The following is a 25,178-nucleotide window of genomic DNA, read 5'->3' on the forward strand; positions in this document are numbered from 1 at the left end:
CCTGCGGCCAATTGTTTTTTAATGTACTTTCATTTTCATTAATTTATCATTTTCTTTAATTCAATTAACAAGTACATGAAATTTCCCCTAAGCTATCCTTGGTGCCTTTGGTTGTTGGCTTCTTATATGACTAATAAAAATCGGGCGCTTGGTTTCCTTTCCTCTTGTTCATATATATATATACCTAGAAAAGTTAGCATCGCAGCCGCTACTAGCTGCACCAGTAGCCAACCAAAGTACACGAGCGACGTTACCATTTTGACCTGTGTCGTATTGGTCGTTGGTATTGGTATAGTATCGGCATGCGGTGTGGTCTTATCGTAATGGCACCAAACAGGCGATGCCACAAACGAAAAGTTGTGCTAGCCACAGAAGTATTGTCAAACGTTCAAGGTGGGCGGGACTTCAGGAGCAGACAGGGTCTCTAAGCCAGCCCTTTCCCTTCTCTTGACCATCAAATGGTAGCATTAATCTGGACTCCCGTGCATGCGGGCCTTGACGGAAACGAGGCGGCTCATGCCAGTGCCCGAGGATTTACAGTCCGGGCTTGGACATCACGTGTCGGACCTCGTTACAGAGGAGGTGCCGTTTACAGCACAGGATCTGCTTATTACCTACCATGACATCTGCACACACTACCGATTAGACCATTTAACCTTTCTGCCACTCATGGCCAAATCCCCGCGCAGCTGTAAAGTTCTGTGGCGACAGCTGCAGACTTGCACCTTTCCCTCCCCTTACTTCCTCCACCGCATTCATCCCTCCATTTATATTTTTCCCTCTTGTAAATTCTGCGTCTCTCCCAAAGTAGACTTAAGCCACATCATGTGCAGTGGGAGGCTGCCTTGCGCAGCTCGAGGCCTGACCTTCCGGAGACCATCCTGGAGTGGGCTGAGAGGATGGAGGAAGCCTACTCCAAGTAGTTCCTCACCCCACCCTCTATTCTGTTTCCCCCTTCCCTTTAACCAGGGATAAATAAAGTTTTTCATCATCAGCAGCAGCATTGATGAGAAAAACATCCGTTGTTGGAGGGGGCAACAATGGGAGACGACTTTTTCGTGTGCCGTAACGAGGAGTTGATAGTGATAAGGAAGTGCGCAATAACAGAGAGGAGCTGTTCACCGAGATCGCGCCGCGTTTCGACGCGTACGAGCCGTGCTGCATTGTCTGCGCATGCGTGGGCATGCAGACGTGAGCTTGCGCACGTCCGCAAGCGTACAAGGCTAGCAGCGATGGTTGTGCAGAGTGAGCTCGGCATGTTCATATTAAATAAATAGTTTTAATTTTGTGAACGCTATCCTCACTTTCTTGTACGGCTTACATTTGAGGTAAGTTTTTAAATTTTTTCTGGCTTCAGACATTTGGGGGTCGGCTTAGAATCGAGTAAAAACGTGTGTGTGTGTGTGTGTGTGTGTGTGTGTGTGTGTGTGTATGTATGTATGTATATATATATATATATATATATATATATATATATATATATATATATATATATATATATATATATACGAGGTGTGTTCAAAAAGAAACCAAACTTTTGAAATAGCGCGCCAACCGGCAGAGGGAGCCCGCTGCGGCTACTGAGTGCATGTAGCAGCAGTTTTAGACAACAAACTGCCATTTGCCATGTTTCACTCTGACTGTTAGTTGGTGAGCTACAGCCACTGAAGTGAGCACATGAAAAAACTGTTCTTAGGATTGGTGCCAAAGTGACAATGAAGGAATTGGAAGAACAGTGTGTGTGTGTGAAGTTCTGCTACAAACTTGGGAAAATTTTCAGAGACATTTCGGTTGCTTAGCCAAGCATACGGGAACGACTGTATGAGTCGCACGCAGTGCCATGATTGGTTCAAGCATTTTCAACACGGAAGAATGTTGGTCGGTGACGATCTCAAGCCTGGACGACCTTCCACATCCACAGATGATGACCACGTCCAGAGAGTTCAAACTGTGATTCGTGGAAATTGTCGTTTGACTGTTTGAGAAGTCACTGACGAAGAGGATATCAGTGTAGGATCAGGTCATGAAATATTGAGTGACAACCTTGGGAGGCGTTGTGTCCCTGCAAAATTCGTGCAGTGTTTGTTGACTGACGAACAGAAGCAGACCCGTGTTGAAATCAGCCAGGAACTGCTTGTTGCTGCCAATGATGATGAAAACTTTCTTAAGAGCATCATAACAGGCGACGAGACATGGGTTTATGGCTATGATGCTGAAACGAAAGTGCAGTCATGGTAGTGGGTGGCCAAAGGTTCTCCTCGTCCAAAAAAAAAGCACACATGAGTCACAAATGAAGGTGATGTTGGTTGCGTTTTCTGACTGCAAAGGCATTGTCTACCAGGAATTTGTGCCACATGGTCAGAAGGTAAACAAAGAAGTTTACTAGGGAATCCTAGCACATTTGAGAGATTGTGTGCGCAGTAAGAGGCCTGAAATGTGGGAAAATCAGGCTTGGATGTTGCATCATGACAATGCTCCGGCTCACGCGTCGCTCCTTGTCCGCAGCTACTCAGCTAAACACCACACTCCTGTTGCGCCCCACCCACCATATTCTCCGGACCTAGCCCCAGCAGACTTTTTTCTATTCCCCAAGCTGAAAGCCACCTTGAAATGATGTCGTTTCCAAACTATAGAGAAGATCCAGGACAATGTGAGAAGAGACCTGCGCACCATTTCAGAAAGTGTGGTAAATATACTGCGAGGAGAAGTAGCTGTGTGTTAGGATGTTTCTTCTGCCTTTTCTCTAACTTGGACTACCAGACAACTCAGTTAATTCCGTTGGTCCTGTCAAGGTCAAATTAAGAGAAGTTAACTGTGTTCAGAAAAAAGTCACTTTTGCTGGAAATGCGAAGCATTGATTGTGATAGCAAATTATTAGACAACTATATGAAGTAAGGTTGGTAGTTTTATCGACCATATAAAGTGCAGCAAACATTTGCTTACAAACGAAATTAGCAACCACGGTGTCACATGTGCACAGACAAACATGAACAGATCTCACTCGATGAGCCCAGACACGCGCCGTCAGAATGCCGGCGTGATGAAGAGCGGTAGCAGCGGTCAGGAAATGCTTCGTGCTACCTCTAGCCTAAACGTGTCTCCAAAATGTGAGATAACGCGACCTCCAGCAAGAACACAGTGCAAGCCACACGCCATCTCACTTCACGAAGGCTTTGTACTTGCCACAGATTACTTCCAAGATGGGGCATGTGCAGCCACGCTCAGAAGTACCATACACAGCAACAGCCGGCTAGCACGCTAACTTGCCACCGCCCTCCCCCCCCCTTGCACAGCACAATGGGATTTTATCACACTGACTTTATATGAAACATTACGCCGACAAAGGAAATTCACTTGGAGTGTCCCTATAATTATCAGAAGAAAATGAGGCTCTAAATATGAAATTGAATACCACACATTTCTTATAAAAATAAAGGTAAGAAAGAACACATCCCTACAGTGTCAACACAGTAAAGTTCACTATATTCAAATAAAAAATTTATTTCTGGGGTTTTACGTACCAAAACTATGATTTGATGATGAGGCACGCCGTAGTGAGGGACTCCGGATTAACTTTGATCACCTGGGGTTCATTAATGTGCACCCAATCCATGGCACACATGCATTTTTGCATTTCACACACATCAAAATGCAGCCGTCGCGGCCAGGATTCGATCCCATGCCCTCGGGCTTAGTAGCGTAATGCCATAGTCACTATGCCAACACGGCGGGTGAAGTTCATTATCAAATATTTCTCTTAAACTGGTAAGAAGTCTGTAGGTCAGTCTAGGGAAGCAACAACATTAAGTAAGAAGCTGCAAAGAAATGGAGAGGAAGAAGGAAAAAAAAAACACAAAAGAAAGGGAGCTCCTTTCTTGCATTACCTCTGAAACTGGTAATCTTCAGTATTGCTTAGTACTATACCCAGTACAGATGGATTAACAATACACATTTGAGACTACCTTGCACTGTTCATATTGCAATAGCAATTATACAGATACTTTAGGGGCATTCACACTATTGTGCCATCCTGGAAATGATGGTTCATGTACAGCCTGTGCGTGGAGGTTTAGAAAGCTGGCGGAGAGACGCGGTCAGCTTGGCTGCGAAAACAACAAAACCAAGCAGATGCTTTGTCATGCTTAGCTCAATCGGCTCTGCTGGAGTGAGGACAGCGTTCTAGCACGAGCATTGTCTGCACACACATTAGCATTCCTGCTGAGCAGCTGCGGACTGTACTACACCGTACCATGGTGCATACATTGATCTGAGTGCAGCAGTAAGTAAACGTCAAGCGAAATATATCTAATCCTTTCATTTGGTGCCGACAAACATTGATATTCTTTAATTGGTGTGATGTTATGAAGCATCAAGATGCGATGCTTTTATCAGCATTACCAGCATTAATCATTGTACCAGTGTTGTGACATGCCTGGCATCTGCCAGGGTTCTCTTTCTGTTGCTCAGCAGCAATTCTCTCATGTCTTGCATCGCACTGTGCCACCTTTGCATATTGTTATAACACTTCGAGATCAAGCACAATGCTAAACCTTCCTATCATTTTCAATGCTTTGCATTTCAGTGTAACTGCCAATTTCTGTTTCTTCCACCTGATAGACACTAACAACCCTTCTCATGCTATACTATTCAGCCACAGACTAATGTAAGAAAACTTAAATAATAACATTAGCAAATACAGCTACTGAATATGACAGCAAAGACTGTTTTACTTGTATTAGAGAGAGAGAGAGAGAGAGAGAGAGAGAGAGAGAGAGAAATGAATATGAAGATTTGTATTGAAGCTTAGAATATTCACATATCCCTAGTTTTCAGTGTTAACTTCCAAGTAACATCTGTGCTCTCTATGTCTGTTTGTCTGTTTCTCAGCCTGCAGTTAACAGCTTTACATATGAAGACAGGTTAATTTGACTCCGGTAAATTCGATCCCAACCGATGGTCCCAGCCAGCACCCATGTATTTCTATGGGCTCAAACTTTGAGTTATTTCGATACTAAAATTGGCCTTTGCCAGATAATTCAAACTTGACCAGTCAGCATGCCTGACTCCTATGGTGGACCCAATAGTGACCCCTTTGCTGGCAGCGTGCGTCTTGGCAGAGCTTAGGGGACTGTAAATGTGTTGAACACATGCCATCACCTTTCCAAAACACCTATTTTCAGCCTGCTGTAAGATTTAAACAAAAAATTACGGTACCTCACGATGTGTGATAACGGTATTTACTCAATTCTAAACCACACATTTTTTCCCCAAGAAAATTGAGCCAAAAAGCACATTCACAACTTTTGTATGCTTTGCCACATTACACGGCTGTATTGTGACGAAGCTGATGAACAAAAAAAAAAAAAAAAACACCATTAGAAGGTGTGGCGGAGCTGACTTTAGGAAACAGGCCACCACTGTGAAACACATATTAAACCCTTGCACTTTTTTCTTGTTTAAAAATCGGGTGCACATTAGATTTCCACTTTGTTTAGGAGCTTCAATGTTAGCTCTACATTAGTTTTCTACTTTCGACACATAGAAAACGTGTGTGTTTGATTTGGGGGCGTGTTAGAATTGGAAAAAATACTGCCAAATGAGACAGAGGTGTATTTTGGTGTCCTTCTTTTTGGCAACTTGTTTTGTTTGACCCACAGGATAATTAGGTAAATTTTGTCGGTTCTGTCAGGGTCGAATTAATGGAAGTTGACTGTACCTAACTATGTACATCACTCTGGACAGTGCAACACATGGGCATGCAAAAAGAAATGGAGACGAATAATCTCTGGTGATGTTTCTGGCCTTCAGAGGGCAACATGCAAAAGGAGCAAGACACAAATGGAAGACAGCACTCAGCAGGTGCACTTAAACATGTGTAAACATGTATATTTGCACACACATGCATGTATATGTTGTGGCGATGTTTCTTTCACACCGAATGTTTTGTTGCATTATGTTTAGTATGTCATTTGTTTGTCACTCATGGCAATTAACAAATGGACTATGGTGAGCTCTCAATTACAAGAATGAATGTTAAGAGACTACACTAGCTTCATAATATCCGCAGCATGCCAAAGTACTATAAGAAGGAAAGAGTGTTAAATCTACATTGGACTTACTGCTACTCTTCTTCGAATAAATCGCAAGTAGAGTTCTGCTCGGCTATTCAAGAGAGCCACTTCTGCAAGAAGAACATCCAAGTCTCGCGGATCCAACCTATGAAAACAAAGTCCTTCTTGAAGAGAGAGCGCTAAAATGAAGAACAGCTGTACTTGTACGAGAAAAAAGAACACTTACTTGTCAGTCTGTTTAGAACTTCGAAGGTATGTTTGAACTTGTTGTGCCTGGTAAAATAAATGCATGTAAAACACAATGGCTAAAGCTCGCAAATGCTCTTCAGAGTACATAACTAGTCAACTGAATATCAGACATGGATGAATAAGAAATGTTATAAGCCACAACAGGAATATATTCCACAACAAAGGAATATTCAAACTGCATGGAACCAAAAATTTTATAAAAAAAATGCACTCATAGCAAGCTAAAAAAAAATTTGGACGTGGTGGTGCGAGCGTCCTATTGCTTACCACAATACTTTCCGATATCACGGACAAATTAAATGCAAACTGAAAAGGTTGCGAGGTTGTGTTGAAAAAATTTTCTGCTCATTTTAATATGCTTCACAGTAAATTAGTTCCATGCATTTTTTTATGCTGTCCACAAACTAAAGAAATGCAAAAAAATTCCAAACATGGCCCAAATCTATAAAATCTTGCAACTTTGGTACGCCTTGGTGCATTTTCTATTTCCCACAGAAACTTGAAAACAGTGTCAAACATAGAACATTCTCTTTGCAACATTTATGCAAAATATTATCTTCCTCAATGAAACAAAAGAAAAAAAAATAAAATAAACAAGGTCTTTTAAAAGAACTCATTTTCAAAAAATAAAAAAAGCTACAGTTCCAATTTCTGAAGAAACTTTGGATGGAAGTCTGCTTATGTTGGGCAAAACGTGGGTGCGATGTTTCCTCATTTGCTTTATTCACAAAATATAACAAGCCAGAGGGGCCCATGTTGAGCATACTGGTTTTAGTACAACGATCACTCGTTGCATTTTGTTAACATTTACTCTCTTTTAAGAAAAGAAAACGCAATGGTTGCCACAGATGAAGGAAGGTTTACCTGATTTTCATATTGTGGCAAGAACAGAGAATGTGTTTTCTGCTTTGTTTCCCGGGACACAAGAGAGAACAAATTTGACACTACTTGTGGTGCTCAAACGAATTTATTGTGCATCCTTTGCAGTTGGTAATTAAAAGGGTTTAACCACCATCAACTGGCTAGCAGATGTTCTAGCAATGGGCAGCGCATGTGTGCTTGACTGATCGTGGGCACACATCCACACATGCCATGACTAATTCTCGGCACATGCGGCACTGACTTCCACTACACTGACTTCTGCTGCAGCAGGTGCATGAAGCAGGGCCACATTCTTGATGTTGCCGCTAAGTTGGGACACCATCTCATGTGTCGACTCAATGGAGGCGGTGCTTCCAACCTCAGGTTGTGCAGGGAAGCTTGGTGCTTAAGAAGTCCACCCACACTGTGACAGGCGTTCTTCCTATGCCCGATAGCAGAAAATATCCACTTCGTGGATGTATATTTGGAGTGGAACAACTTATACAGTTGGTACCTATTCTTAAAATGGCTTGCTGCACCATCACTGATGTATGTTATGCGACAGTAGATGGGTGCTTTTTCATTATAACACTTTGTGCACTCTACCTAGGGTGTAGCAGGCGTGCCACTGCATCGTGATGCACGTCGTCACTTATGACAGCAAAGCTGTACGTTGCTTTGCTTGTCGTGGCGACACAGGTGAAAATGGAGATTTGTTTCTAGTGCCAATGGTATGACTGTGTTTTATTTGAGAGAAGGACAGTCCAGTTTTTTGTAATATCAAAATGCAGAACAATGTGTCTACGCTGCTCGCACATCTTTGTCTCATGAATAGCCGCGGCTTGAGTGCGGCGTATGTATTCGTGAGGAATCCATTTGGCCATCCATTTCCCGAGCTCTTTCGCAAAAAGAGTCTGAGACGACGTCTTCTTGATCAAGTCACCACTTTCCCAATCAGCAAATGTGACCTCGTCCTCGTCGACCCTTCCCAGACTGGCCAAAGTGAGGCTTTCACTCCATGGGCAGTTCTCACATTCATCTAAGATACAATCAGTGGTTGAGGAGCTGCAAGTGCACAATGCTTTCATGCCTTCCAATGAGATTTCCGCGCCAGTTACATTCTCAAGCATGAAGACACAAAGTTTGGCATTAGCGCAATAAACGCAAACCTCTTGTTGTGGTACGAGCAGCACCCATTTTGGATGCAGGCTGTAAAACTGACAGGGCGATGGCACTTACGGTAAGGTAAATATACCTGGTAGCGAAGCTTCCATAGGAGCCCACAAGTTCAAAACATGGCGGTCCATCGGCGGTTCATGGGGCTTAGCGCCATCTGTATGTGGTGGGAACACTTCCGGCGGAAGAAAAAATAATGTGACGCCATGTCCAGTAAAAGCAGAACTGACATCATTTTGTTTTCGAAGGCTCGAAATTTGTTTTGTTGGCCTGCTTTTGGAACTATATATTCAAATGCCCCACCATTCGACTTGATGGGCATTTCGAGCTTTCAGTGCGGAAAGCGATGCAGGAAAAGCCAGCCGCACAATTGTCAAAATCGCACCCCTGCACAGAACATACTTTCTTTGGAGGCCGACGAAAGCTTTAGGTGTAGAGTGCTGATCCTATCGTCGGACGCCAAGCTCGTCGGCCGGCGCAGTCGCACGAAAACAACTACACAATTATCTGGCGGTCGTAACTCACTACTTTTGACTGAACAGATTAAGAAGCGATGAAGCTACCCGTGTCACCAAATTCAGACAAACTTCGACAAGCAAGAAAGCACAAACTGTGAGGGGGGCGTACTTCAACAGGTGAACTTTATGAGTGCGCCTTTCTGCCCATTTCAACACGTGCATTGCATTGCGAGTGATGGTGGCGTCAACGCCCCTTCTAGCAATGGGCGCCAAAAATAAATGCATTTATTAATAATAATGAAATGGAATAAACTTTTATTTTGTTAACTCTTATTTTCTTAAATTTTATTTTCGTTGAATGAATCTGTGTCTCGCTTGAATTAAAAAATGCTTTTTTCTTTCCCAATGTTTGTTCCCTCCAAACATAGTTGCGCTTCAATCGCTGCTCCCATAACCCCCCTTGCTGATGTCGGTGACAATCTGTAGTGAACCGCTTTTCGCCCGAAGCTTCGCGACCTATTTGGATTGACCTTGCTTACGGGGCGAGCTGCTTTGAACATCTGGAACGTCTTGCAGATAGATTTTGCAAGCATTATCGACAAGTCTTGTAAAACTGACTTCATTTTCTTTTACTTTTTTTTTTACTTTCGAAAAGCGTTTGACCTTGTTTTAAAAAGTTAATCTTCAAGCTGAAATACATTGGCCTCCCCTCTTTCATAATAAACTGGACTTCCGCCTAATTAGCAAACTGCATACAGTTGGTTTATGTTGATGGTCACCACTCGCATCGTTTGTCAGTTACTTCCAGGGTACTATAAGGTAGCATACTGGGACCACTCCTATTTTTTATTTTTATTAATGATATTGTTTGCGCTATTACTGAACCAGTACAAATGCTTTTGTTCGCAGATGACAGCATTTTGTTTCATGAGATTGCTCGTTAAGAGGATCAGCAACTTTTGAATACTGACCTTCATAACATTTATTCATGGTGTAAAGAATGGGACATGAAGTTGAATGAAGAAAAAACAGTATACATGAAAAAAAAAAGAAAGATGCAGATGGGCATTTCCCTATAGTCTTCCTACTCATCCTCTCGTTGAAGTAAATGATTATAAATATTTGTGTGCGACAATAACTAACAACCTGAGTTGGAATTCTCATATCTCTAATGTATGTGCTGCATCATTTCGCAAAGTCTGTATTCTGCGTCGTAAACTAAAATAAGCGCCCCCAGAAACTAAACTTCATGCATACAGATCACTCATTAGGCTGAAAATGGAATATGCATGCACTGTCTGGGATGCAGACAATAAACACAATATAATGCACTGGAAATGATTCAGCAGAAAGCAGTTAGGTTTACTTTTTCCAAGTACCGTATAACTGACTCACCAACAACTATCATGCACAATCATGGTATACAGACATTACAACTATGGTGGAAAAGTCTAAGGATTAAATTTCTTTTTCTATTCAAAAATAAACTCTCAAACCACCCTGTTCCATATGTCCGACCATTAACCACAAGACAAACAAGACATCACCACTCTGAATCCTTAACTCCCCAGCAAACAAGAACTAATGCCTTCAAATTTTCCTTTCCCCCCCGTACTATTAAATAATGAAAAGCACTACCACTATTATTGATAAACAGCAGTGACTCAATTGATCTGATTAATTTTTGATCTGTTAATTTTGCAACAGAGATGTGAGCATTTTGTTTGTTTTCTTCTGAATGCATGTATGATTATTTTTTGTAATTTTAACACTTCTGCTTGGGCCCACATGGGCTTGCAGTATTTAGTAAATAAATAAATAAATAAATAAATAAATAAATAAATAAATAAATAAATAAAAGAATAGAATGTGTCATAAACCATTTTGAGACGTACTCTCTCTGGCCGTTCGTGATGATTGACACAACGTCCTTCTTGTTCAGGCTCTGCCGAGAGCACCCAAGTTTGTCCTTTGTGAAGCAGTCGAGCACAGCTTGTACATCCTATGGGCTTAACCTTAACCTTGTGTACAGATCAAAATCTAACCACATTCCATGCTTCTTGTGTCAACGTTGGGCCTTTCTGAGCATGTACATTGCGACAGCTGGGATTGCCTCTTGAACATATTTGTTTTCAACTTCTGGTGGCATGATGGCTAAGTGCCCTCTCAGTAGGACCTTGAAGCCTTGTACGCTTGCTTCAAGTTATTTATCCAGCCAGTGCATGCACAACACTCCGTCACAGACGGTTCAGCTGTACTGAAGCTTCCGTATGCAGTGCTTAAGGTTGAACATATTTTTGTCACCACGAAGCTTTCAATCTCAGCCCGTTTTCTCTTTTCGTAAGATCATCTGCTGCGTTTGTGAATGGAAGATGGTGGCTTCAATGGTGAAACATCAGAAGAAAGTTGGATGTACCTCTTCAAGTTGTCAATCGCTGTTTCTTCCTGAAGGAATGCCTTGTCTGCTTCATCGAGGGTGTCACTTAGATGACAGGATTGTCTTGAGGCACGTAAAGCAGTGCTGCCAGACCTCGTCGGTGCCGTGAATACCCTAAATCTCTCGCAGTAGCTTCCGCAGGAAGGCAACATCCAAAACGCTTCCACAATGAAACTTTTTTTCTTAGCAATCTTCTTGTGAACGCGTAAATAATCAGCACAGAATACTCGGACCGAGCTATGAGCCACATGCATTGCGTGTAGTGAACAGCTTGACCAAATCGAAACGACAACCGCTGAGCAAAATCTGGCGAGTCGTCAGAGGCATTCGCAAAGAGCCGCAACAGCTTTATCCTTTTATCGCCCTCTCATTACATGAGCGCGCATCCCTGAAAGAGGTGGCAGAGCAGTACTGCAGGCTCCTTTCCAACGGGGCACAACCTTTGCGGCAAATTGCAAGTCAGCCTAGTCCACCTTGAGCTACTCTTCCTGACTTAGAATTACCATTCACCATCGAAGAGCTCACGGCAGCAATCGGCGACATAAACAAGCCATCATCACCTGGCCATGACGGCGTGAGTTATGAAGAGCTCGCAAATCTATGCCACACATCTTGCCTACGCCTTCCGGAGTACTACAATGCCTCATGGATAACTGGGGAGGTTCCTACGGAATGGAAGCTTGCGAAAGTCATTCCTATATTGAAGCCAGCGAAGCAGCCAACAAATTACACCTCCTTCAGACCTATATCTCTGCTTAGCTGCGTAGGGAAGCTATTCGAAAAAATGATCTACAAACGACTAAATTGGTTCCTGGAAACTGCAAAAGTTTACCCGGAGGAAACGAATGGCTTCCGGCGAAATAGGTCTGCAATTCATAATGTCATTGCCTTGGTCTCATCAATTGAAGAGGAATTGGTCTCTGGAAACATACCTACTGCATTATTTTTAGACATTAAGGCAGCATATGATTCGGTCTATCATAAAGCAATACTTGACGCTTTGGAAACCCTTGGTCTTGGAGGATGGCTTTACGCATGGATTGAAGACTATCTTCAAGGACGCCAACTTTTCATGTGTACCCCGAATGGCCCCACGGCGCTTTATGCCGTCGAGAAGGGAGTGCCACAAGGAGCTGTGTTAAGCCCGGTATTATTTTAGTCCTCATCCATCTGAAAAGAAACCTGCCCCCTGGCGTCAAAATCACACTGTATGCGGACGACATCTGCATTTGGAGTGTGGCGTGTTCCCGCAGTACCACCCAACAACGCCTCCAGAGAGCGCTAGCAAATATATCGGCCTACCTAAATCCAAGGGGTCTGAAATTGTCCCCTGACAAAAGCGTTGCCATGGCTTTCACACGGAGGTGTATGGTAAAATACCCACTAGTGTTGGGTGGTCGTGCCCTTCCATACGTCAAGACGCAAAGGTTTCTTGGAGTGACGATCGATAGGAACCTCACATGGTCGCCCCAAGTGAAAAAATTGAGTGAGAAGATTTCCTCGGCGTCGCACGTATTCCGATTTTCAGCCGGATCACAGTGGGGCAGCAACTGTCGATCAATGGTGCTCCTCCATAAGGCCTACGTCGACGGAACACTGCGATATTACCTCCCGATCCTGCACAAAATATCTCCCACAAGCAAGAGAAAACTCGAGGCAGCACGAAACAACTGCCTTCGTGTATGTCTTGGCCTTCTGAAGGGGCCGTCCCGCTCAGGAACTGTAGCAGAAGCTGGATGCCTGCCTCTGGAAGTGCTATGTTCGCAGGAGACACTTCGGATACACCTCCGCCACGTCATTCATACGAAGACTCACTTTTTAAAAGATATTTCCAGAACCCGTGCTACATCTAGCTTTGGGCAGGCCGTCGGAAGCATATCTATTTCAATTTCTGGTCAGGCGTCACAAATTATGCCGTGAAACATTTCACCATGGACACTGTCCCCACTGGAAATTGTGCCATATATACCTGGAATCAGTGCGAAAAAGAAAATGCCTCAAGCAGCGACTTATCAGATAGCTTTGGAATATAAGCACAAAAAATACGCAGCCGCAACGCACATTTTCACAGATGGCTCTACAACTCCACATCGTTCATCATGCGGACTTTTTGTTCCCTCTACAGGGCAACGATTCTCGTTTAGTCTTGAGCGAGCGACATCATCTACTTCAGCGGAGCTACACGGCATTAAGGAGGCCCTTGTGTATGTACTTCGACAGCAGCCGCCAAAGACATGGGAGATTTTCACAGATTTAAAAGCAGCCCTACAAAGTATGTGGAACAGGCACAAGCATTGCAATAATCAACCAGCAGCATTTGACATTGCTTATATTCACCACAGGGCTAAGATTGCTGGGCATTGCATAAAGTTCCAGTGGATACCTGGCCATGCCGGCATTTCGGGAAATGAAAGAGCGGACGAAGCTGCCAGAAATGGACTCCAATACCGCAAGTTCAAAAGAACATTTTTTACAAAAGCAGACGCCTCAAACATAGCAAAAAAATATGCCTATTAAGAAAAAGACCGCATCTTGAATCTGCCGCTTCACCAAGATAACTTCCTGCGTTACATTGACCCAGAAATGAGACCGAAAATTCCACGACCACTTCCTCGACACTTGGAGACCTTGTACCATCGTCTTCGACTGAATGTGGCATACACGAACAATTATCTGTACCGCATAGGACTTACCACTAACCCATACTGTGATAACTGTCGCAACTTAGAGACAATTGAGCACATATTACTAGAATGCCCAGCGTACCGCGACGAGAGACAATTTTTGAGCACCAAATGGACATGATTTGCCACGAACCGTTAACGTTACCGAGCATCTTAGGTCCAATGCCCGGCCCTTCAAAACAGCGACGGGTTTTGGATTTATTGTTCAAATACCTGACAGAAATTGGTCTTATAGGAAAGCTTTAAAATTGCACACTTCCTATACAAAAGCCTAAATTTACCCGCCATGTCCCCTGTAAATAGTAGTATCAGGTCCACTCGGACATTTCATATTTACTTTTATCCTCTTTTTCTCCCACTCTTTTCTGGAATCTTTTAATCCCATTCCCCATCCCTATACAGAGTAGCATGCCAGCGGTTATATATGCACCGGCAAAATTCTCTGTTTTTCTAATAAAGAGCTCTCTCTCTCTCTCTCTCGAAACGTTTATATGGAACAGCACCGCACTCTTTCTGTTGCTTTTTCTGTGCCGCTGTTGTAATGAGCCTCCAGAATGTCTCATGGTTTCATGTTTCATGAACAAGGCCGTCTAAAACTTTTCACTGTGAGAACGTGTGGGCCACGCTCGTTATTGAAGGACAATGTCCGTCTGGTGCCACCAGTGACTTCTGCTGTTCTCGGTGTGGGAAAGTGCGTCAGCAAGGTGCTGACAAAATATCATAAATTAAGCAACTTCGGGAGCCTTCGGCTCAGTCGTGCCGCACTGCATTTTTTTGGACACCTGAAACGCAGAGGTGAAGCACAATGCGTTGGCAGGCTAGTTGGTGCGAATCCATAATTACTTTGTTTAGTGCAAAACAACGGACACAAGAAAGACGACAGGACAAGGCGCTACTCTCAAATGACATCATTTTATTGCGTCACTCCTTTATAGACAGCAGAATCTAGAGGAACACGTGCAGTGAGCACCATATGCAGGAACCACCAACATCCGATCACAAGAGTGCACTCAGACGATAGAATTCAAAAAACCATATTAAGCACTGCACAAGGTTGTACAAGGTTCTTTAACCTTGTACAGTGCTAAATATGGTTTTTTGAATTATGCTGCATGAGTGCACTCTTGTGATTGGATGTTGGTGGTTCCTGCACATGGTGCTCACTGCACACTCTTCTGGATTCTGCTGTCTATAAAGGAGTGACGCAATAAAATGATGTCAGTTGAGAGTAGCGCCTTGTCCTGTCGTCTTTCTTGTGTCCATTGTTTTGTGCTATACAAAGTAATTGTGCAGATGTGAAGGTCAAGGTAAGACAGGAAGACGTTATCTGCGAGTGACATGGAAAACATGTGATAATGGGAAGTGAAATAAACGGCTTGGGAAATGACTCAGAAGAGTTTTAAGAAAGTCACAGCGTGAGTCGCATGCGGTGGTGCCTAGGAAGGTTCCAGTATCCATTGCATGTGGGGATGGGGAGCAGGCAGTGAAGTAGCACTCCATAATGGCACACCTGCTGATTACAAAAGTGCTCCATCTCTTAGGGATTAGCCTGCCTTGGCAGTGCTTACAGGTGATCTACTGTGTGCGCCAGGCGAGTTTTGGCAAAGACAGCCCCAACATACACTTGTGGTGTCTCTCATGCTGTTCATAAGTGAATAATGGAGGTGTAAGTATGATGCCCACAGAGGTTGTAGGCTGCTAAGTCAGTACACGTTAGCACTTCAGAGGGTGGCAGTGCCCAACCCCCACACATGCTAGACAAACAAAATCTGACAATACATTTTTGTTGAAAACAAGCTGCCAGAGCAAAGTTCTGAAGCAGCAAAGAAATTAGAACTACATTAGCATACAATACAAACTGACAGACAACCAGCAAAGGTACTGAAGCCAGCACGCTCAACGTGGGCCACTCTGGCCCGTTATAGTTTGAGAATAATGCAAGTGAGGGAACATATTAGTACACCCACATTTCGCCCGACATAAGCGGACTTCCATCCAAAATTTTTTCAGAACTGGAACCGGAGTTTTTTTTTTACTTTATATTTGAAAATTAGTTTTTTCAAAAACCTCGTTTATTCAACAATGTCTTTCTTCTCTTGTGTTTCATTTAAGAAGATAATATTTTCAATAATTGTTGCAAAGAGAATATTCCATGTTTGACACTTTTTCAAGTTTCTGTGTGAAATAGAAAATGCACCAAGGCGTACCAAAGTTGCAAAATCTTGCAGATTTGGGCCATGCTTGGAATTCTTTACATTTTTAAGTTTGTGGACAGCATAAAAGATGCATGAAACTAATTTACTGTGAAACATATTAAAATGAGCAGAAAAGGTTTTCGACACAACCTTACAACCTTTCTAGTTTGCATTTAATTCGTCCGTGAAATCAAAAAATATTGTGGTAAGCAATAGGAGGACACTCGCACAGCCACCTTCAAATATTTTTCTGGCTTGCTGGGAACATTACTCGGGAATAAAATTTTCGGCTCTGAGCAGTTTGAATATTCCTACAAGACAAAAAAACCAGACAAAACAAAAATATCAAGTGGGCAAGGATGTTTGATCTCTAGTGGAATCGCCCTGCAATACAGTTAAACTTCGAGATAACGAAGTCGGTAAAATTGGCAATTTGCTTCGTTATGTCGAAATTTCATTGTAGTGAAATTCGACCATTTACGCAAATAAGCACATTCGCTGATCGATTTTTCTTACACGGAAAGGGGCCGCAGAATTTTCCAAATTATCCGGCAACGTAAAAAAACAAATCTGAATGAAAAAACAGTTCATTTTGATGAATTTGGGAGCCGGTGACGAATGTTACAGTTTCATGCCACGTACGTCGACAATATCTTCCCATAAGTGGTACGAATTAAGCGGAGCCAGCCACATTTTTGCGTGCATTCCGGCCCCGCAGCTGATAGCATCGCCCACATTAGAACGAGGCTATCATGAAAAGCGTTGGCAGCGGGGAGCGAATGCTTCGTCTGCCTCTCGCTATAACAGGTCACCGAAACTCAAAGTTATGCAACCTCCAGTACTAAACGCGCGGGAAGACAGCTTACATGGTGTTGCGCCGTCTCGGCACGCTGACTCGTTGCACACGTGGCAGATTACCTCTAAAGTAGGGTACGCGGCAGCATATGCACTCAGCTGTGCTTACAGCTATTAATAAAGGAAAAATCAGACATCCACCCGTTCATAGCAATTGCTACAAAGGAAACCCATACGGGTTCCTCGAAAGAAAAGCCTCACAGTTGAAGAAGCGCCCAACCCCCACACATGCATTCAAACACAGAGGGGGCTCACAGCTATGTGCCTCACAGTTAAGCCTCACAGCTATGCGCAGCCACGGCCGAGACGCGCGCCAACTTAACTTCGTCCCCCGCCCTGCCGCCTCGCAAGCGCTTCATTGCATTACCGCGAGCTTGCTCTCCTCCCCCTCTTTCCCTTCGCTAGCACGAGAAAGCGGCACTCGTGAAGCAACTACCTTTCTTGTTTCACCATCACACACTTTCACTCGCACCTAAAGCACACAGTGCGTGGGGTGCGATAGGATCTTACCGCACTTGGGCTTTATACCCCACATGATGCAGCTCCACTTCGGCGGTAGCTGTTATTGCGCGGTGCGCAATTTTAATGGTGCGTTTGCAAGCAGCCGCTTGTAATTTAACCATTCAACCATCTGTGTCCGCGGAAGTTTCCATTTATTAGACAGCTTTAGTTGGGCGTCCGCAACCACCAACGTACGCCACGTGCGAGGTTGTGCGTACGTATTGAAGTGCACGCACGCGCACAGGACAGCAATAGTTGGCCAGAGGCAAAAGTTGAGAAGGGAATTGCCGACTTGCACGCACAGGCGCCAGTAGTGTGCAACTCAGTGCCACCATATGCCAGCTTCTGAAACAATGTAGCCAATATCTGCCGCCACGAAGTCAAACCCCAAGTCGGTGTCATATCTTCGGTCAGAGCAATAAAGAAAAATGCTGTCTCGTGGACACGCTTTAACACGCGAGAATGTCTTACAAAGGCTGCACAGTCCGCAGCAGACGCTACACAGCTTTTGAAAAGCTGAGGGCTGTCGCCTCCATGGATTTCCTGCGTAAGCAGAACTCTTGCGGACACCCAACTAAAACTATTATCTCGGCATTCCTTTGCCGCGGCAGTGAAATTTCGTTATATTGAAATTACATAGAAGCACACTTCATTATATTGAGGTTTTAAATAGATGGTGTTCGGTGGACAAGAAGTTATGAAAAGTTAAATAGTACTTCGTTATATCCAGAATTTCGTTATACTGAAGTTCGTTATATCGAGGCTTAACTATTTTGTGGGCATGATTGTCACCACATTATTTATGCACTGAGCTTATTTGTTTGTAACTTGGCGGGAGGCCCTCTTGAAATGAAAAGATCACTGGGACCAGTCAGAGGACCCATGCTACGTCAAGGCAAGATATATGTAATTTTATCCACCTTATCAAAGAATGCAATACTGTCATAGAAGATGTTCTTAACGTTCTTGAACTATCACACTGTTTCCGACTACAAAAGTTGGTTAGTGAAGACTTGCCTTTTTCTTGAACTGCCTATTTTTCTTGAAGTCTTCCAAGATTTTTTTCACTTGGCAGTCACACTCCTTTTGTAGTAACTCCACCACAGTATGCAGCCTGCCATGACCTTTCAGGGAATAAGGAATGCAAGCAAGTAAATAGATTACTTTCATATAGCAAAACTGGTTTAATATTTTGAACTCCGAACTCCGAAACTCCTATTTTGAAATTCCGAAAAGATACAATTTCACGATATGCACAGAGGAAAAGAAAGAAAATCTGTAAAAAAGTTGACTCAGAACTACACTGACCACTCTTGTGGTTATTGTTCTCAGTAAATTTATGAACAAGTTACAAAATTTCTTGAAGCAATATTTTCAAATTAAAAGTGACTCTGTTGAAACATTACCATAATAAGTCTCCACTAGGGGCTGATGGATCTCAACAGTCCTTGCGATTCCCTCAAACAAAAGGGTCACAGTATCAGCATAAATAACATTTGCTCGCTTGTCTGTGGAACTTGTTGCTTGAGCCTGCTTGAGATTTTTATGCGCCGTTTCAGAGATCTGCAAAATAGCATAAAAGCTCTTGCAGGTAACACTGTCAAAACTTTACAATAAAAACTGGTATGCATAAATTCAACTACAGTAAACAATTTACACGGTACCAATTTAAAAAAACCAACAGCTAAAGCAGTGACACAGGATGCTATGATACATGGCAAACTATACAGTTGAACCTTGATATAACAAATTATTGTATATATAGAAAAGTAAATAAAAAATCTGGTTTGACTGCTTTATTTATATACAGTATTCTCCTGCTATGGCAAAATAAAGAAATGTGGGATTGGCCATGACATCGATTATATATATAGCAAAGCAAATTTTTGTTTGCACGTGGCTCAAAATATGTATTATGATGCCAAATACAATCTCCAACCGCAAACAAAGTTGCCGCCATATCGCCTCAGCATCAAACTGCAACTTTGATTGCTGACTCCAGATGAAGTGGTGGGTGTTAGGCCAAGAGTCGTAGGCCTAACCACCTCCATGTCTGGCTATGACGAAAATTCCTTAATGACGGGCGGTGGAGTGGCTGGCCACAAGCTCTCACGCAAAGCTTGTCAATATGTTCGCAGTCGTAGACCTCAACAGCGATCAAGCGTAATGTCACTCACACTAGCTAGACTGATAGCTGTAGTACTGAAGTTCGGGTATGCATGCAGCCCCCTCTGTGTTTGAAAAATCAGTCGGTGAGTGCACTCAGCTAGAGCCACCTGAAACGGCACATTCGGGATGGGCATGCGTGTTACAGCCAGTGGCTTGGCTTGGTTGGACTGCAGCCATCAAGCTATCGTGCTGATCCTGTGTGTTCATACCAATCACACGGTTGCACATTAATGATGGTGCAAAAACCATATATGTAATTTGCTGTTGTTCCCGTGCCATGTAGCCCCACAGCACATCATCGTCTGGGGGCCATGAGAATCCAACAAAGACCCTTTGCTGGCTCGTTGGATGCAGCAACCTCGATTTTCTTTAGCATAGACATGATCAAAATTTTTTTCTGTCAATATCAATGTGATTACTTATTATGAATATTGGATATAACGAAGGTATATTTGCGTCGGATGTGATTTCGTTATCATGAGGTTCGATTGCATTTGCAAGGGAGTGATTAAAGAAGTTTTGACTAAGCTTTGAAAGGCCCAAGAGCACCTTCCATGAAGATGCTGCAGTTTATTGTCTCTGAGCCTTTCCCTCTTTTCTCATCATTGTGAGCATGCCGGATGGTACAAGAACTGGCTAGGTGGAGCAAATGTGACACCCATAATGCCTGCCCTGTCATGCATAACGATGCAGCACCTTTCTACAGTTGACAGATTGTGTGCAGGAAGTTAAAAATGGGAGATCACACATTCCACATGATCCACTCCTTCCATAAAGCATTCTGCTTAGGGCAGAGTAAAGAGTGATAAACTACGGCTGTCTTCATGCTACTACTCAATGACTCATATTGAAGCAGCCAGTAGACTCTATGCAACTATATGTGATGCAACGTATTCACTGTCATGCAAAGAAAAACATGCAAAGACAGAATTAATGATGTAATGTGTTATGTTAATTTCGTGGCTGAGCCACACGCAGCTTTCTTCAGACATGCCTCTCATTACTCCTGAGGAGTGCCACCCAAAGAAAAGGCACTCCCCAGGTATACCAATGGTGTATGGCTATACTGTGCAAACAAAGATGCTGAGAAGTTTAATACAAGTTGTTGAGGAGTAGAAAGAATACAGGCATAGTTTTGCCATTGGCTAGGGAGCTGTTCATGCTCAGCATTTATTTTGTGCTTTGGCCCTACACATTTCTGTTCACATTCTTTCTCTGTCAAACGTCTTGCATCGCATGGTGCACACTGAAATGGGGGAGCAAGCAAATGTTTTTTCCTTCCCCGTTCCTTTATGCCCTCTACACAAGCAACAGAAGCGTGCACACAGAAACCTAATGCCCCCTGAATACAACAATGCAAAATGCTAACAAACAACTGCAGCAGTCAAGGACATCATACCTAGGCGTGCCACAGCTGATGGATACATTTTCAAGTAATTTTCCTCGCCTAATTACAATGCTTAGTAAGGTTTTGTAGTGCTACTGATGTGCCTAAACTGTTTTCTAATGCTTAACAATGTGATACCACCATTTATGGTTTGCTTCGATATGTAGTGTGCTTGCCTGCGTCACTCCGTGTCCTTTTGATGACCAGTATTCGTTTTGTCCATGTTAGTGTCTTTTAGTATGTACATAGCGCAAGGAAAATGAATGTATTTGGTGCTGAAACAGCCTTTGTTCTGTGCAGCATTTTTTGGGTTACAATAAAGCTACGAACAATCCTCCCATCATTGGCTCTGCCAATAAAACACATAAGCAAGTACAGCTGACTACAGACTTCTCAGAGCACTTATGTTGCCTGTCAGCCTAGAAGTTAGATGAGCAATGTGGTGTACATATGCAGAAGCATCCACTGCACCTTTTTATTTAAGGGAGGACGCTTAATTTTCTCTGGTCAAGTGTTTTAATAATAGCACTTATGGTCAGTTGCACAGATGGGATGCAAAGTAACGTTATACAATGCAAGCTCCTGCTCGCTAGAGTGTGAGGTGAGTAGGGAAGAGTGCGCATTAAGGTTCACAGAACAGGAAGGTCAAGCAGAGCTAGCAGCACTTCTGGTGCCTTTCCAATGCAAGCATGCACACATGAGCCACAGCAATTCAGAGTTCACCAGACAGAGGTGTAAGGACAGCAACAAGGACTCCCAAAAAGGGGAGAAAAGAGCTTGAATTCCAAGTAACAAATGCAGAGGACAGATGACAACAGTAAGAGAGAAACGGTAAACTGGAGTGAGCTAAAAAATGGGAACAAGAGCAGATGATGATGGAGATGCGCCAAGAAGTGTTAACTGCTGAAAGCAAACAAGGTGGACGTCTAAACCGGAGCATGTGCATGCTTGGGCTGTCCTGTGCAATACAGTTGCATGACAACAAAAAAAACTATGAAGATCTTTTTTCCATCTCTTTCACCAATGCACAAAAGCTTGTGCTGTGATGTTCACTACAACAAAAAAAGCCAATGGTGGCTTTCAACTTCAGTGATCGCATGCATGCGCTCAGTTGTGGCTAATGCTATTAAAGATTGTGAATAATAGAAAGATAGTAAAGGAAAATAGATCTTCAAGGTCTTTTCAAAGCTCTTCAGATAACTAAAAGAAAGTTACTTTGACGTAAGAACTGGCAAAGCAACTAAGTTGTGGAAATAAATGTGATTTAAGGTTTTGCCACTGGTAAAAGCATTACCTGTGAGCTCAAGTAAAGGGAGAACTTGTGCAGCCCTTCATCATGTTGGTTGAGAAGAGGAAAAATTTTGAAGAAGCGCTCCACAGAAGCGATGTCTCCTTCATTGACTGCCTCTTTGAACTTTTTCATGACTATATGACGTAGCCTGTTTTTAGCTTCACGAAGTGATGAAAATGCTTCTTCCAAGCTGCTACCTAAAAGAGAAAAACATTCAGTAAAACATTATTTTAAAATAACAAACTGCATTGGTTATGTGCATAAAACAGGCAGAAACAGCAGGTTTGTTGAACTAAATAATGCTTACAAAAGCAAAATATGAAAGCATGAAGTGAAATATTCACTCCTAAAATAACTGATTTCATGATATACATGAGGCTTTTTGTAGCTCCTATGGTGGAAATGACAAATTTGTTGTTTTATACAATACTTTTCCATCAAAAACTACATGATCGTAGTATATAAAGTGCATATTTTGCTTTTACAAGTACACACAAGCATTTGCATTATTGCCATTGGCCTCTTTAGAGTGGAATGTAAAAATGGTACATGTTTTAAAGGAAGATTAGGGACACCCAACTATTCAGAAAGTTTGCAAATTTTATTTATCCTAATGAATGCAGTCTATATGGTAATCATAAAATAATTAAAATTACAAAGTGATCAGCAAAAAAGTGGTTCATATTAAAGGAACACAAAACAAAGTATTTTGTTCAGCTAGATTAGCCAATTACCACTTTGGAATATACTAAACAGAAAACATTTACAGATGGTGAAGGGTTAGTATGCTAGAAAACAAAGTAAAGGCCTAACAAGAGAAGTTGTTGGGTGAGTTAGGTCATGATACGGAATAAAGGAGTGCAGGAAAGGCATGGAAAGAGGGGAACAAAACAGGCCCTCTAGTAAGGCAAAAGGTGAAACAGCAGTAATACCATTAAAATTCCTGCACCAGGTCCCCATAACATCGACACTGTGGTAATCTCTGGCTTAGGCTAGTTAAATGTTAAAATTAAAAGAGTGATTACATAGCTTGAAAACGAAATAAAAGCTTAACCTAGCAAAAAAACTTTGCAGACTTTCCTGCAAAAAGAATGTGCACCAAAGGAAACCCATGACACAACATCAGTGGTGGTGTAATTTGTGCACAAAGACGAATAAGGGATGTCTGAATTTATATTCTCTACTATGATGCCATCTGGTTCCACCAAACAGAGAAATAGAATTTTGAAAGATAGCTTACTAACCTAGCCTAATTTGGCATTCCCTTGCTGTGTTACTTTGACAGCATTTGGTTATCACTACACTATCAACGATTGGTTTTTCCAGTCAAATCACAATGTGGGGCCTAAGCTCCTAATGCAATGCACAGGCTATGAGAGATGCCATAGAGAAAGGGGTGGGGAAGGCTCCACATTAATTTTGCCCACCTAGGATTCTTTGATGTGCACCTGAACCTAAGTACATCTGCGTTTTTGCATTCCACCCCTAATGGAATGTGGCTACAGCAGCAAGGAATCAAAATCGTGACTTTGTGGTCAGCAGCATAAACACATAACCAACGAACCACCATGGTGGGTCATGGTTTTTACAGTGACTGTTTACTTAGGATAATTAGTGCGCAGCCAGTGATTTTAATTGTTGTTTCATAAATAGTACAATTGCTCATACAGATACTTCGGTTTCATAAAAATTTAATAATAGTAACCTTAACTGATCATATCTTTATGTACCAAGGCTACTAATATAGAAGGGCTGAAACAGTGGAACATTTCGGTTCTACATTTTTTTTTCACGCTTGGTTACTGGTTTTAGTCGCACCTCACAATTGCTAGAACTGGCTGGTAACAAGTGGTGAATGAATCAAAATGATCAAGAGGAATCGTTAGTGCAGGGCTATGAGAGGTGACAAAATGGAAGGTCCCTGTTTTGACCTCATTGTGTTCTTTAATGTGAACAGGAATCTCAGCAATCAGGGTGGTTTTGCAGCCTTTTCGTAATGTGGCCACCGCAGCTGGGAGTCCAAGTTGCAACTCTGCTCAGCAACAAAATGCTGTAGCCACAGTGCCCCCTTAATTGGTAGGAAAATTTATGAATGAAGAATAGTATAATGCAGAGAGTTTTCACGACTAACATTTCTTTACAACGAACAAGGCCAAGCTAAGTCATGGTGATTACAGTGCTCACTTTCAGATTACATAACCATATAGCCACAAATTGCTGACTAAGCATATTAGGATTTTTCACTTTCAGGTTTTATGCTTTTTAAAATCAGGTGTTATCTTTAAAGACAAAAACCACAGAGAATTCAGGGCCAAAGTTCGGTATTCTCCTGGTCACTTGCACATAACAAAGGCAATTGTCCGTTTGGACAAAAAAGCTTTACTTAAACAAACAAGATGACTCAAAGGGACATATAATGACAAAGAGCTGCTTGCTGGTCATGTTACGAGCTTTTCTATACAAATCCTCATTGGCAGCCATTACCTACACTTTTTCAGAAACTACATAAACAAAAACAACAAACAGAGGCGTGCTCAGCAATACCTTGTTCACTTTGTTTCTGCACTTTTTTTTAACAAAGTAAAAAGAAAGCACAAATCGTACTGCACATCGGCATGTTTCGCAAGAGGTGCAATGCTTCTCCTTATCTCACAAGCCCTTGTTGACATACACTAACGTTTTCATTTTGAAAATTTGTGTCCATCTTGTCGGCCCTTTGAATGTACGTCAGTTAGAAAAGCACCTTCTTAATATCACAGCTACTATTTGCTATGAAGAGCAGCGTCAGCGCTGTGTTCGCTAACTCATTACCACCATTTAAATGTACGCAACGTGTGGAAAATG

At 42.5% G+C, this 25,178-nt stretch overlaps 1 protein-coding gene across 1 annotated transcript in view; it reads right to left on the reverse strand.

Moving 5' to 3' along the window:
* The window catches only part of Cog4 (conserved oligomeric Golgi complex subunit 4), a 63,098-nt gene that overhangs the window by 32,983 nt on the left and 4,937 nt on the right, over nucleotides 1-25,178 (reverse strand). Inside the window, exons 6-10 of the mRNA XM_050191250.3 lie at nucleotides 22,338-22,527; nucleotides 18,894-19,050; nucleotides 18,505-18,611; nucleotides 6,298-6,344; nucleotides 6,120-6,216 (exon numbers count right to left, since the gene is read on the reverse strand). Of these exons, the coding sequence (XP_050047207.1) occupies nucleotides 6,120-6,216; nucleotides 6,298-6,344; nucleotides 18,505-18,611; nucleotides 18,894-19,050; nucleotides 22,338-22,527 (598 nt within the window). The remainder of the gene's footprint in view (nucleotides 1-6,119; nucleotides 6,217-6,297; nucleotides 6,345-18,504; nucleotides 18,612-18,893; nucleotides 19,051-22,337; nucleotides 22,528-25,178) is intronic.

The sequence above is a fragment of the Dermacentor andersoni genome, chromosome 1, assembly GCF_023375885.2.
Source record: "Dermacentor andersoni chromosome 1, qqDerAnde1_hic_scaffold, whole genome shotgun sequence".
NCBI lineage: Eukaryota > Metazoa > Arthropoda > Arachnida > Ixodida > Ixodidae > Dermacentor > Dermacentor andersoni.